This window comes from Dendropsophus ebraccatus, chromosome 8 (assembly GCF_027789765.1).
Source record: "Dendropsophus ebraccatus isolate aDenEbr1 chromosome 8, aDenEbr1.pat, whole genome shotgun sequence".
Taxonomy (NCBI): domain Eukaryota; kingdom Metazoa; phylum Chordata; class Amphibia; order Anura; family Hylidae; genus Dendropsophus; species Dendropsophus ebraccatus.
In genome coordinates this window covers 120,013,326-120,028,732 of record NC_091461.1, presented here as the reverse complement: position 1 = coordinate 120,028,732, position 15,407 = coordinate 120,013,326, and the positions used below count along the sequence as shown (strand labels likewise).

The following is a 15,407-nucleotide window of genomic DNA, read 5'->3' as shown; positions in this document are numbered from 1 at the left end:
AAATAATAAATCTCCCCATGGTGCCTTAAATGAGGGCAGCATAAACTAGTGATATAAATCTTGAACAGATCATTCTGTTCAGCCGTTCTCATAATATGCAGGAGAATAGGATTCTTGATGCACCCCTCCCCCGCCCTCAAGCAGCCTATACACAGCATGGATAGATAACTGCCAATCAGCAGCTGGTGGGCTTCTGCTTCTCATGAATATCCAGGACTACTGAGCTCATGCACATACTGGAGAGGACTATTTATTGTCCATGTTATTTCAGACAAAATCTCTGAATCAGCTGCATGGAACAATGTAAGTGATACATCATTCTGTTCAGCTTCTTTGTCACTACTTTGTGCTTCCCTGAGATAGGACACCATAAACCTACTGACGGAGTCTCTTTAAAGAGGCCGGTCTGTTCATTTCAAAGGCTTTAATCTTGTAAGTGCCAGGTTTACCCACATTATACCCGATCACAAGTCCACCTAACAGCAGGACACCTAGTGATCAGGTTACACTCCATCTAACTAAATGCCATTGTGCTAAGTAAACATCCCCTTTAACAAACAGCACAGCTGAGAATTTATGCAACACATCATTTTTATATAGAGTTACCATGGAAAGTGACAATGTAATTTTTTTTTCTAACTTCCCCTTTAATTAACAAAACAATGTTTCCAATTTCCTAAAATTTGCTGGAATTGGTAAAACAGTAATTCTTTTTCCTTCTGCCTTGAAGGAATAAACTGCATCGGCGTAGAGGTAGAGAGACTTTGTGCGGCACAGCTTAACTATAAAAGATGACGGATATTCAGCGAGACTCCTCTAATTAATGTTGGCAATAACAAAAGCAATACTATTAATCCTCGGCGTCGGCATTGACTTCAGTGAACTGTGCCAAAAAGATTTTACTTTCTGCAGAGAGCACTTAAAGCGGGATTCAATCTCGGCAGAGAAATATTCTTGGCCATAGAGCTGTGTGATATGAAACGTCTGGGAGGTTTATTACAGGTAGCTCGGTAGACTTATTCATAAATGCTCCGGTTCCGTTTGCCATTGTGGCGTTTTTGCCCTACATTCATGTCTCCTATGTTGCATTGTTGAACCCAGACCAACATCCCAACACTTGCCTGGTGCATGAGTCCAAGTAATAAGACGCTAATGCAATATATTAGGAATCTGAAAAAAAAAAAACATATATTGTCTGTATGTGCATAGAAGGAACAAATTATACCTGGGGCATGATGGAAAGGACACATTAACCAAAACTGAGCTCCGTCCATGTTGTCAGGTTATGTTTAGCGAACTTGCTGAACCAGAACGCTCGGCATTTGACTCCTGGTGGCAAAATTATTTAACCCTAGGACATCCTAGAAAACATGGACATAGCCATAGGCTTGATCCATGTTTTCCTGGCAGCCAGTGGGCTGAATCCAACTTCTCCAGATACGAAGGGGGGAGTCTATCAAGGCTGCTCCTTGGGTGTACGCCAGGGAGAAGGCACAGATTCGCCCCCTGTCCCTGCTGTATCCCCTGCTCGCCCGATGGGCGTGGTCTCCTGTCCCACCTGATTTAACATGATTTACACCTGCATAAATCATGGCAGAAACCTACTCCTTCTCAGGAGTGCACCTCTTAGTGAATGCAGTGAGGAAATTGGGGGCAGGTCCTAATTTAGGATTTCATAAAAGTCCCCCCAAGGGTCAAATCCTGAGCCTTGAGGTTCACCCAACCCAAATGTCATCTCTAACCATTGTTCCATTTAGAGACCTGGTTCACGAAAGAAAGGAAAAGTGACTCAAAAGATTGTGTTCTTGCAAGGTGACCAAACCACAGAAAGGTGGTTGAAACTGTGGCAGATAAGGAGGATCCAGTGGTGACCACCCTAAAGAAAAACGGCACAGTAAAGACAAGACATTAAAGAATCAAGGTTTCTTATACAACTGGGTAAACTAGATTGGTGATGGCATACAGGTAAAAACGTTCTCCTTTAGACTTTTGACATATGTCTATGACATAAAAAGTTTTTTGTAACGACAGTGACACTTTACATTATGGCCCCTCTTAGAGTTAAAGAGTCACTGTCGTATTTTTTTTTTTTTGCAGAAATCAATAGTCCAGGCGATTTTAAGAAACTTTGTAATTGGGTTTATTAGCCAAATCTGCCATTATCTGCATGTAAAAAGCCTTTTCCCAGGTCCCCCCCTCCTTCCTCTTTTTCATCCACTCTGAAAAATCTGAAAATTGTGACTTGTTGCAGGAGACGTCCCCTGTCTGCTCTAGGGAGAGGGGAGGGGGGAGGAGGAAGGAGGGAGTTAGCCGGCAGCAGAAAGCAGATAACAGAGGATTACAGGCACAGGAGGATTACAGGAGCTGGGTGACAGCTGTAATCCGAGCTCAGACAGGTCACTGGTGATGGTCAGTAGAGATATCCCGTGAGGGATTTGTAGATTAACTCTTTGTTGTCCTGTTTTGGTCTTTTCTTTAGCTCTCTCCATAGGAGAACAATGAAGACAGGGGGGAGAGCTTCAAACTGCTTTTTCATGATAAAAATGCATTTTTCGGATAATAAACCCAATTACAAAGTTTCTTAAAATCGCCTGGACTATTGATTTCTGCAAAAAAAAAATTCACGACAGTGACACTTTAAGGGCTTTAATGTTATCATGCAAGAAGGCTGTCCTTGATGGACACCAGTTACTGTTTGCTCCCCCACAGTCCACTTCTCTATAGCTCCAGCAGTTTTGATCTCTTGTTCTATCACTGAGGTGGTCTTTGCCTAGCGCATCTCTGGATCTAGTATGGATATGCCACCCTTCTTGCAGTCATAGCTCCCCCCCCCCCCCCCCTTGAAGTTCTCAGAATCTCTACCAGCATCTGTTTGACATCCCATTGACACTACAGAAGTTAACTTCCCAATTTTGACTCTACCCGCATGATGGGACAAGCACAATATTTCTAATGTAAACCTTCTGTCTTCAATGTTCAACATGTCATTCAAGGACTTTTGCTGGAGTTCGAACGGTCAGAACAATCAAAGCTTTTGACGTGCGCCTAAAACACAGGTAAATTTTAAAGAGGTTATTTTAAGAATAAAAGTTGTGACCAGGAAGGGAAATACTAGCGGATTTGTGGGGGTCCAACCATTAGGACCACTACTGATCATGAACACAGAGGTTAGTTGTCCCTTAGGAGAATCGTGCCTTCTTAGCCACTTATCCATTCTCTATAGGACTTCCGAAAATAGTCAAGTTCAGGCAATGCTGTCAATAGAGATGAGTGCAACTCGAGCATGCTCAACTCCGACTGTTCTGGGTTTGATAACCAGTGGCTGAAGAAGTTGGATGCAGCTCTAGGAGGCCCAGGAAAACATGAATACAGTCAATGGCCATAGACCGTATCCATGTTTACCAAGACTCCCTAGGTCTGTATCCAACTTCTTCAGCCACTGGTAAGAAAATGCAGAACAATCGGACTAGAGCATGCTTGAGTTGTGCTCTAGTAGTCAAGCATATGAACTGCACTACATTCTCTCAGGGGACATTGGATCTCCTTTTTTGTGATTAATCGGATTGGGGATAAACAGACCCCACTGGTGAGCTATGTAGGGGATCATTTTTAATTTTGGCACAACCAATGATGACCCATTCCCTTTAAGAAATTATTTGGTAATAATATGGACCTAAATATGCATGGTTGAGCCTTTATAATTAGCTCCAATCCATCATAACCGTAATACATGCGCTATTACTTTATTTACTGCCCGATTATCATCTCGTATTTCTAAAACTTTGTTCCTGGCCACGGAGAACGTATAAAAATCACTTAACCATTGTATCATTGGAAAGCAATAGCGCTTGAAAGTTATCACCACACTTTGTGCCATGACTGGAGCGGTGGATTGCAATCACTCCGGCTGTCACTGCCTCGGTTCAGACCACATCATTGCTAATTTTCTTTCCCATCGATCTTCTAAAGTTGCTGCAGTTTTATTTGTTTTATCACCAGACCGTCATATTACTTTGAATTCTGTTGACTTTGACAAGAGCCATACAGGCAGAAAGAAGATGATGTTGGGAAATGATTCGAACGGGTTTTGATTATATAACCATTATAAGCCAGACAGGACCATTAAAGACAGAGGCTCTTAAGCAAGCGAGCCCGATATTAGCAGGGAGGAAATTGCTGGATTTTAATATAAAGCTCAACAGCAGATAAGAGATTTTTGGGTCAAACCGGTTTACAATTTCCTTCTATTCTGGACATCTTCAGTACATTGCCCAAAGTCAAGCTTTAGCGAAATGACATACATTAGAGATTAGGGCAATAATTGAATTTTCAATTTTTACTTAAAGGGCCACTAAAGTTGAAATACGACTCGGCTGGTGGGAAGAGAGAGACGATTGCGGGAACAAATGTAGAATTTTGGACAAGAGTCATTGTTGGGAATAGATCTTCAGAGACAAATGCAGCATTGATTACTGATTATAAGGACACGGACGGAGAAAATCTTCCCATTTATATGCAGCTTTTTGTCCGTAGTCTCAGAAATTGGGGTGTTTCCTCATCTTGGGAGGACCTATAAGGCTATGTGGACACGCAGTAAAATAAAAGCTAATTACAATGGTAATTTGGTAAATAATAGCGACCTTGCTGTTTTTGACACCCTCAGCCAGTGCTACTATATTAAGTGGTAACAGATGATACTTATTCAATTTTCTGCCATCGGAAACCCACTAGTTTGTGCCTTCTTGAATACGATCACATGAGATGGGTGGGAACAGATGAATGAATGTTGTTGACTAGACATGAGTAAACCAAAGTTCCAGGAACCGAGATTCCTTCCAAACCTTGCAAATACAAAGTTCGTAACAAGTTTGGAAAGATGGCAGCCACACATATAAAGAAAAATAGGGGGAAAATGGTTTTCTCACCTGTCCACGCTCTCCCGGTATCCTTCTCCAGGTCTCCAATGTCTTTAACCATGACTAGACTGTTCAGCCAATCACTGACTGAGAGAAGACAGCGCCAGGGCCAGTGATTGGCTAAGCAGACTGTCACTCTTGTCTCGAGCGTGACAGCCTACTTAGCCAATCACTGGCCACAGTGCTGTCCCGTCTCAATTGGGAAGTTATTGGCTTAACTGGATTTTGGTGGCTGCGAGGGACAACAGACACCAGAGAAGATGGACACTGAGGGAGTGCGAACAAGTAAGTATAGATGAGCAAATTTTTTTTTGTGGTTCTGTCAGGAATGTGCAGCCTGGTGTTAACTAGGTCTGTTTTTACTTTTTGTCTGACACACCCGCTTGCCTTTCAGCCTCCTGGCAATGCAGGAGTTACACTGCTCACTGTTAGCCTTGATCGCTGCAGCTGAGCAGTGTTGTTTGCTTGACACATGCCTCTGCCTGTCCAGAACCTTGAGGATCAGAGCGCCGGTCCAATGGGCATCCGGACCGGGCTCTTGATCCTCATAAATGAAAGCAGTGGCCAGTCTCTGATTGCTGGCTATTAAGGTTCATACACTGATCCCAGCTCCCCCTGTCTATTCCTAATTTCTCTGCTTGCTTGACTTGTTACCTGACCTCCCACTTGACCTTTGACTATCCGTTTGATCTCCGATTTTGTACTGCGTTGCCAGTTCGGTTCTGACTTGGCTTGTTGACTTCCCTTTATTGTGTTTGTCTGTCTGTCTTAGTCTATACTTATTCAGTATAGGGAACGTCTTTGTGGTTGTCCGCGGCTGCCTAGTGCCGATTGAGGTAGGAACAGTGGGTGGGTTCAGTCTCAGGGCCCACTGTCTCGTCTTGTCCCTACCTCCCCGTCCTGACAGATTTGTTTAAGGTTTGGTTTAGATGACCTCAAACTTTACATTGAAGTTCAGGGAATCTGTTGAACCGAACGTTTGTAAAGTTCACTCATCTCTATAGTTGATCCAATGGCTATCTTCAGGGAATAGTAGGGAAGTGGGTGTATTCTGAAACTGCCCCTCAAATGCTTGTCCTACCCCTGTTACAAATAATAGTCATTTTATATTTCTTATATGTCAGCACCAAGCCCATAAAGGCGCTCATAAAGGCGGCACATGTACAAACTCTGCCATGGTTGCCGCTCATTGACACTTGATGATTTTCTTCGACTTGGAGTGTGACCGTGTCCTGCCAGCTTCGGAGTGGATTAGTATTCTGCTGGCAGCCGGCTCTAGGTTGGGAATTTTATTTATTTATTTTTGTGTCCATAACCGGAGGGAACAATCACACTGAAGCGGTTTTCCGGCTATAAACCAGCCAACGTAATTGGTTTTAATTTTAATTTTTGTAATGGCTTTAAATTAATAGGAGCAGCTGCTGTCACAGTGTGTGGGTGTCCTTTTCCAGAAGGCAGAATGCAAAAAAATAGTAATAAAGAAGGAAAAAAGTAAATAGTGCACTGTGTAGGACAATAAAGGTTAATTCAAGAACCCAGCCATGTCTGTGGCTTAGCCGAACGCAGAAAGGAAGATCTAGAATAGAGATGCAACCACCCCCGCCTTAATTCCAGGATAAGATCAAAATCTTATTAGCTTTCACTATTGCAGCCGGTATCAGAACACTAAACTCACTGTCTCCCCATGACTCACTTAAATAGATTAGTGGTTACAAAGTGCTAGGAGAGATAAGAATAGATTAGCAAGGAAAAAAAATCCTAATATCATTATTTTTAGAAGCTGTGGTCTGAATAGGAACTCAGGAGACCCGGCCATTAACTCCTTAGTTACACACTATGATTTTGTACTCTATGCTTCAGTAGCAGATACCACACCTTGATTTAAGGGACGTTGTGTATCGTAAGGAGACGGTGGGAAAAGAAAACAGTCCTGGCTGTAATGAGTCGTCTGCCGATTAGTGGATTGATCTGACCTGTGTGGAGACATCTCCAACCTGTGACTCATCAGATTTGGCAAAAGGAGAACTGGAAGCAGCAGCCGCAGCAGCAGACCATCACAACATGCAAGATATAGGAGAGGTTCAGTCCTGTGGTTTTTTTTCCATCATGTTTTATACTGTACTAAAACTACTGTTACTACTACTACCTCTACTAGTACCCCTACTACTACTACTATTACTACTAGTTCCACCCCCACTCCTACCACTACTACTAATACCTCTAGATAGCCAAACATCTCCTGCCTTGTCCATCATGTTCTGTACTGTACTACTATTATTACTACTATTACCTCTATTACTACTACCACCACTACCACAACTATTATTACTACTACCCCTTCTGCTATTGCTACCACTACTATTACTACTACCACCACCACTATTACTAATGCCACTACTGCTGTTTCTACTACTACTGCTGCTTTTGCTACCACCACTACCACTGCTGCTGCTGCTGCTGCTACTACTACTACCACCACTACCACTACTACTATTACCACTACTACTGCCGCCACCACCACTACTACTAATACCACCACCACTACTAATAATAATATCACTACCACCACTACTATCACCACCACTACTACTACTACTACCACCACCACCACCACCACCACTACTACTAATACCACTACTACTACCACCACCACTATTACTAATGCCACTACTGCTGTTTCTACTACTACTGCTGCTTTTGCTACCACCACTACCACTGCTGCTGCTGCTACTACTACTACCACCACTACCACTACTACTATTACCACTACTACTGCCGCCACCACCACTACTACTAATACCACCACCACTACTAATAATAATATCACTACCACCACTACTATCACCACCACTACTACTACTACTACCACCACCACCACCACCACCACCACCACCACCACTACTACTAATACCACTACTACTACTACCACTACTACTAATACCACCACTACTACTACTAATACCACCACCACTACTACTACTATTTCTACTACTACTACTAATACCACCACTACTACTACTAATACCACCACTACTACAACAACAACTACTACTACAACATTGTATGCCTCCTGTCCAGCCTGCCAGGAAAGAGTTAAATGTTGATGCTAAGCATTGCCACTTAACTTTTTTGAGCCCAGACACTAAGCAGCAATGCTTACAGTCCTTCCTCCCTGACAGTCGTAGGTTGCTTACTCGTCTCTGTGCTGTCTGATCAGTGATCTGTTACTACAGTCTGATTAATGGTATGCAAGAACACAGCATTGACCAATATAAGCAACCTAATGATTGCACATAAAATTTCCTTAGAGTTAGAGGACTTAAAAAGGGATTTTAAAAGAAAGTTTTATATATAAATATAAAAAAATATTACAAAATCACTCCCCTTTTCTCATTTTCAAATCAAAATACCTTAAAAAATAAAGTTTGCTATCATTGTAATTGCAATTGTCCAATTTATTAAAATATACTAATATTGTTCTTACACAGAGAACAAGAGGAAAAAAAGGGATTGCTTTTTTTCCCCACATTATAAATGAGAAAAAAAAGTGATCAAAAATTCCCATCTACCCTAATATTAATAAAAACTATAGATCATGGCGCAAAAAAAAGTTACTGTTTTAAAAAAAAGTAAAACAGAAAAGCTATAAACATGGGTATCGTTGTATTCAGACTGACCTATAGAATAAAGATAATCTGTCAGTTTTACCAAAAAATGCAATGTGTAAAAATTGGGTGTGGTCCATTTTGCACCAAAAAATGCACCTGAATCTGGCTGAAAATTCTGGCGGACTCAAAGCCAAGTAATAGATGGTGTCAACTTTTTCCCAAAAAACTGAACAGTTTTTAAAGTCCGGCCCCGGGAAGGATGTGACAGGCGGCAGGGGAAGGGGAGAACACAGCAATGAAGCATTACTTACCTCTCCCCGTGATGCGCCATCTGACCGGCCCCTGAAGGTATTTTCACCTGAGTTGTGATGACGTCACGACGCGGGGGAAATGCCTGTCCTAGCTGATGGACAGCCCGCTTAGCCAATTAGTGACTGAAGCGTCACCCCGCCCCAGTCACTGACTGGCTGAGCGGCCAGTCCATTAGCCAGGTTGTGATGTCAGCTCTTCAGCTCTGGTGGAGCAGCGATCTGGCGCTAAAGAGGCACAGGTGCGTAGTACCATTTGTTATCTCCTCCCCCAGCACTTCTCCTGTAAGTGCAACAGATTTATCAAACAGCCTGATAAAACTGCCACAATTAAAGGATGTCTATTCTAAGTTTGCTCTCAGGCTGGGTTCACACTACATCTTTTTCATGCGTTTTTACAAAAAAATGGATGGAAAAACAGATGGAGAAACGCATGCATTTGTGTGTATCCATTTTGATCCATTTTTCCATTGACTTCCATTATTAAAAAAAAAAAAAAAACAGATCAAAACGCACGTTTTTGGGTTTTTTTTTTACGTTGGTCGACCACATTTTTGTGTACGCTAAAAAAAAAACCAGATGCGCTTTGATCCTTTTCTTTTTTTTTTTTTTTTTATAATGGAAGCCAATTAAAAAATGGATCAAAATGGATACACTCAAATGCATGCGTTTTCCATCAGTTTTTTTTCATCCATTTTTTGGAAAAACGCATAAAAACATAATGTGAACCCAGCCTTAGACAGTTTTAGTAAATATGGGCCATTCAGTCAAAGGGGATCCAGATGCTTTTACTAAATAAAAGGACCCCAGTATTATACATGGCACATGGCAGTGGGCGCCCTGTTACAGAAATTGCATTGGGGCCCGTTAGCTACAAATCTCTAATCCTTATTTTTCTTCTCGGACTGTTATTTCAGCTCTCCCCAGCTTTTTTTCCCCTTATAACTAAGATTTTCTTTTCGCCGCAGTATAGAAGAGACTTGTTAAGACATTCAGGAGCAGAAAATGCCTGAGAGTCACACGTACGACAGACAAATATTTAAGCCAGATGGCCTGGGAACCAGACTGGCACATTTTAGCCAGAGGCAGGGATAGAGCCGGTGACATGATGGCTAATAAAGCAGATGTTTAACTTCTGCACTGAAAGGTAAAATAAATTGAAGATAAAGGTCTCGGAGTAGCTGAAATATGGTCGAATTTTCACGCTGCCCGACATGAGAAAAGTAAATTCTCTAAAATATAAAATGGAATACAAAATGGGAGACCAAAGGCTCGGGGCTGCCGGATGACTCAAACATCGGAGACAATTCCTCCCGCTACAAGGATTAGATACGGGAGTTCAGCAACCTCAGCAATAAAGTGATATGGGGGGGGGGGGGAATTTACATAATTCTGAAATACATATTATTTCTTGGAACTTAGCACACCCAATGGAGAAACACATTTACTTATCTACCCTGTAAGTTAATATGTAACCCCCTTTAAACTTCTTAAAGTGTCACTGTCGTTTCTTTTTTTTTTGCAGAAATCAATATTCCAGGTGATTTTAAGATACTTTGTAATTGGGTTTATTAGGCAAATCTGCCATTATCTGCATTCAAAAGGCCTTTCCCCAGCCCCCCCCCCCTCCCTCCTTCTCCTATTCACTGCTCATTATCAGGAAATCTCGACTCTGTTACATCAGTCGGGTCCTGTGTTACCTATGGAGAGGGGAGGGGGGAGGAGGGAGATTAGTCGGCAGCAGAGAACAAAGGATTACACAGTGGGAGCCGTATTAAAGCTGGTATTCACGTCAGAGAGGTCAGTGCTGACTTAAGAGAAGATAGCCCGGTGATGTAGCTGTAAATTAACTGTTTTGGTGCCTCATCTCCCTCCACCCCTCCCCTCACCATAGAGAACAATGAAGACAGTGGGGAGAGCTTCAAGCTTTTTCATGATAAAAATGCATTTTTTGCCTAATAAACCCAATTACAAAGTTTCTTAAAATCACCTGTGCTATTGATTTCTGCAACAAAAAAATGTGACTCAGGTTAGTAATTAGTTTACTAGTGTTGAGTGAGCACTTAAATACTTGAGTGCTCCAATCAAGTAATGAGCCCAATTGTAATCAGTGGGAAACTCGAGCATTTAACCAGGGGCCCCCTGCTCGGCAGAGTGGAGGATGTCTGGTTCCCCTTTAAGCAGGGGCGTAGCTAGAAGTAGCTGGGCCCCATAGCAAACTTTTGATTGCCACCACCCCCCCAGACGACTAAGCCGTCATGTGTAGTCATAACTACAAGTGCTCATGAGCAGTTAAAGGGACATTTGCAGAACCTGGGAGGCTCGCTTGGCCACCTGGTGCTGCAAATCATGACAGCTCAAGGGTCCCAGTGTATTGCAGGAGTGGGCAAGAGGGCCCACTGATGCGGCGGGCCCCATAGTAATTGCTATGGCTGCTACAGTGGGAGTTATGCCCCTGCCTTTAAAGGAGAAGTCTGGCGGATTATGAAATCCGACACTTGTCATGCTGGGAGGGTTATTCTGAGGTCAAGTTACTGATGAACTCACTGTGATTAACCCTCCCAGCATTACAAAGAAGCTACAATGTTGCAGATACAGCCTTCCAGGGACTTCTTTACATCAGATGTCTCAGAAGAGAGGGGGAGGAGTGGGGAGACAGAGAGAAAAGCTCACACACAGATTTTTTTGTCTTTAGCAGAAAGCAGCAGTTAAAAACTGGGGAAAGGAGACTGAATAGATAATGAGTATAATTATGGCAGGAATTGTTAGTCCCACTTTAAGCAGCAACATATTAAAAGTTATACCCCTTTAACAGTGAGTGTGCCCGCACAAGCAAGATTAAACTGAGTGGCAAAAATGTCTCTCAACTCAATGTACTGAAGCAGGAAGTCACCCATTTAGGTAGGTATGTCCACCTAGTAGGAAGTCCCCCTCTGTGCCAGAGTTTAACCATAATCTGAACGATAACCGTCCGGTGGAATAGGGCCCATACTGTAAAGTGGATGTTAAAGTGCAGAGATTGGACAGCTATAGGCCCCTGATGGTCGCCCAAATCACCCACATAATGATCTGCTGGGTGGTTCAAGGTTGGGGTCATTGACCAGGCTCCATACCAGCTGTGTACCCTCACACCATGCCAGGTACGCCACTGGATTAGAGGCAGCAGACCTGTGATAACCACTTCATTGTCCCTACAGTTTTGTGTTTTTTTTTATTTGTTTTTAAAGTTCTTTTTATCAACAACCCCTTGAAATACTATTTTCTGGTTAATATTTTAGACAAGCTGGGTCATCCACCTCATAAAAAGAATATATACACACACATCCGGTTTCAGTAAGTTACATCAATTTGTAAATTATTTTTATCTAAAAATATCCAGTCTTCCAGTACTTATCAGCTGCTGTATGTCCTACAGGAAGAGGTGTATTCTTTCCAGTCTGACACAGTACTCTCTGCTGCCACCTCTGTCCATGTCAGGAACTGTCCAGAGCAGCAGCAAATCCCCATAGAAAACCTCTTCTGCTCTGGACAGTTCCTGACATGGACAGAGGTGGCAGCAGAGAGCAGTGTGTCAAACTGGAGAGAATACACCACACCATAAATTACAAATTGATAGACAGCCGTACCCCTTTAACTGGTGTTTTAGGCTGATGAAAATCTTTAATTTCACAAATTTTTTGGCTAAGTATCTAATTACCACCATGACTTTGTACACAGCCTGTAAGCCTAAAGTAGTTACTATGAGCCGGGGGATGAAAGCAGAAGTGTCCTTGGTACGTCGCCTCGCATTCTTCTCCTAGAATAAGCGTGTATAGAAGCTTGGCATTACACGGCCAGATAAATGGAAGGTGTCGAGCAGAATTAAAGTGTTCAGTGCCAATTTTCTAAACCAATATTTACATTGCTAACGCGGCGGGGTTACAACCTGCATCTCCCCGCTCCTGCCGGAGAACCACATGATGTGCTGACTCAGACGAGAGCAATCCGGCTTATTTAAACACATAAAAAATCAATAAAAATCTCCTTTATTCAGCAGGTCTGTGCATTTTATACCCAGCTTACGGGAAGAAGCCTTGTAAAACGCGTCGCTTCCACCCAGTCACTAGAAATGCAGCTACAATTCATGACCTTGTTAGAAAGTCGCTCATTAAGTTGATGATATTTTACATCGATGAAAATGTTTTAACGCTGGAAATCTGTATAGGAGAATAGTACTGGTGATATTCATAGGAAATAGAAGGCAAATCCAATGCACTGGGCCAAGCCTAATGAAGAGTCTAAAAAGAGCAGGAGGGTTACAATAGGATTCAAAGGGGAACTCCAGTAATAGCAACTCAGAGAGGGTGCAACTATCTTAAAGGGGTACTCCGGCAATTTTTTTTTTTCTTTCCAAATCAACTGCTGTCAGAAAGTTATATAGATTTACAATTTACTTCCACTTAAAGGGGTTCTCCGGCCCGGGGGTATTTTTCAGATATGGATGGGGATGGGGATGGGGTGGTTATGGACAGCGGAGGTCATTTACCTACCCCATTCCAGCGCCGAGTCCCGGATCGCGCCGCCCGGTACACCCGTCCCACAGCCGCTTCCTGGTGTGAGCTGCCGCATGATACGTGACGTCTCAAGGCAGCTCAGCCATTCAGCAGCCGAGGCGGGACTTTGCTACGGTCAATGAGTGGCTGAGCGGCCTTGAGACTTCACGTATCATGCGGCAGCTCACACCAGGAAGCAGCCGCGGGACGGGTGTACCAGGCGGGCCGATCCGGGACTCGGCGCTGGACCTCCACCGTCCATAACCACCCCATCCCCGACTATAGATGAAAAATACCCCACTACTTATAAGCTGCAGGAAGTGGTGTATTCTTTCCAGTCTGACACAGTGCTCTCTGCTGCCCCTTCTGTCCATGTCAGGAACTGTCCAGGGCAGCAGAAAGAAAATCCCCATAGAAAACCTCTCCTGCTCTGGACAGTTCCTGACATGGACAGAGGTGGCAGCAGAGAGACTGGAAAGAATACACCACTTCCTGCAGGACATACAGCAGCTGATAAGTATGGGAAAAGTTGAGATATTTAAATAGGAGTAAATTACAAATCTATATAACTATGTGAAACTAGATGATTTGAAAGAAAAAGACTTTTTCGCTGAAGTACCCCTTTAATTTTTCCATTGAAATCAATGTGATGTGACTTGCAGGGGAAATTCACATAAAACAAAAATCCACATGGAATTCCCATAAAACTCTCAGTATGACCATGTCCTATAGACTGTAATGTCCCAAAAATTAATTTTCCATATCTCTCATTTCTTTGCAGGCAGAGACTTCCCTCCAAAAATGTCTACTACTATCGGTGCCCGGATCATCGCAAAAACTACGTCATGTCTTTTGCTTTTTGCTTTGACCGAGGCGATGACGTCTACCAGTTTGCTTACTGTTACCCGTACACATACACCCGTCTACAGCATTACCTGGAGAACCTGGACAGGCTGCACCTGGACTATGTCCACCGAGAGCTGCTGGGATTAAGTGTGGTGAGTAACAGTGATTAACTATTGGTTATTGGGTGTAATAATAATATTGTTATATCAATATCACATGGCCTCCTAGAAGGAGAGAGATCCTACAGGATGGTGTCTGCCAGAGGAAACACCTACAGTGCTCACTTATCGCCACTTGTCCTTCCCACCATTTTTGTCATAGTGCATTGACTATAATGGTCTGACCATTGGGAGTTCAAAGAAACTATGAGAGAGGAGGCGGTAGATTGCTGTGGTTTAGACTTGCCTCTTTGAGAGCAAAGGGGTCGGGCAGTGAAATTCCATAACACTCATCATATGTCAGTGGATTCTTGGGAGACCCCCCTATATATCAAGCAATGGGTGTGCCCGAAGTAGCTATAAAATGTATGGGGACCTTAAAGTGTATGCGAGAACATAATAAACAAAGTAAAACTTACTTATCCTCATGTCCCGTAGTGTCTTTCTCCCGGGCCTCGGTGACAACCGCCGGCCTCCTGCAGCTCCTCTAGCTGCCCCGTTACATTGCAGCTGATGGATTGCCTTCTCAGCCAATCAATGACTGGGGGCGGGACACTGACTGGCTGAGCGGGCAATCCATCAGGGGGGCACTGACATTGCAGCTGGGGGAGCCCGGTATGTGATATACCCGGATGCCGGTCAAAAATGACAGCTGGTGACTGTCAGCGAGACCTGGGAGCGGCACAGTGGGGGCACAGGGATGGGGAAGTATACATTGTTTATTATGTTCCTGCACACACACACACCCTGCCTTTATGTCATTTTTTTTTCCACTGAACTTAAAGGGGTACTCCAGCAACAGTACTCATCCAAATCAACTGGCACCAGAAAGTTCCAGAGATTTGTAATTTACTTCTATTAAAAATGTTGAGTCCTATAGTACTTATCAGCTACTGTATATCCTGCAGGAAGTGGTGTATTCTCTCCAGTGTGACACAGTGCTCTCTGCTGCCACCTCTGTCCATGTCAGGAACTGTCCAGAGCAGTAGCAAATCCCCACAGAAAACCTCTCCTGCTCTGGACAGTTCCTGACGTGGAC

The 15,407-nt window shown here is 43.2% G+C and overlaps 1 protein-coding gene across 1 annotated transcript in view; it reads left to right on the top strand.

Moving 5' to 3' along the window:
* AGBL4 (AGBL carboxypeptidase 4) overlaps positions 1 to 15,407 on the top strand; it is a 642,192-nt gene that overhangs the window by 545,537 nt on the left and 81,248 nt on the right. The window contains exon 5 of the mRNA XM_069981925.1: positions 14,146 to 14,362. Within this exon, the coding sequence (XP_069838026.1) occupies positions 14,146 to 14,362 (217 nt within the window). The remainder of the gene's footprint in view (positions 1 to 14,145; positions 14,363 to 15,407) is intronic.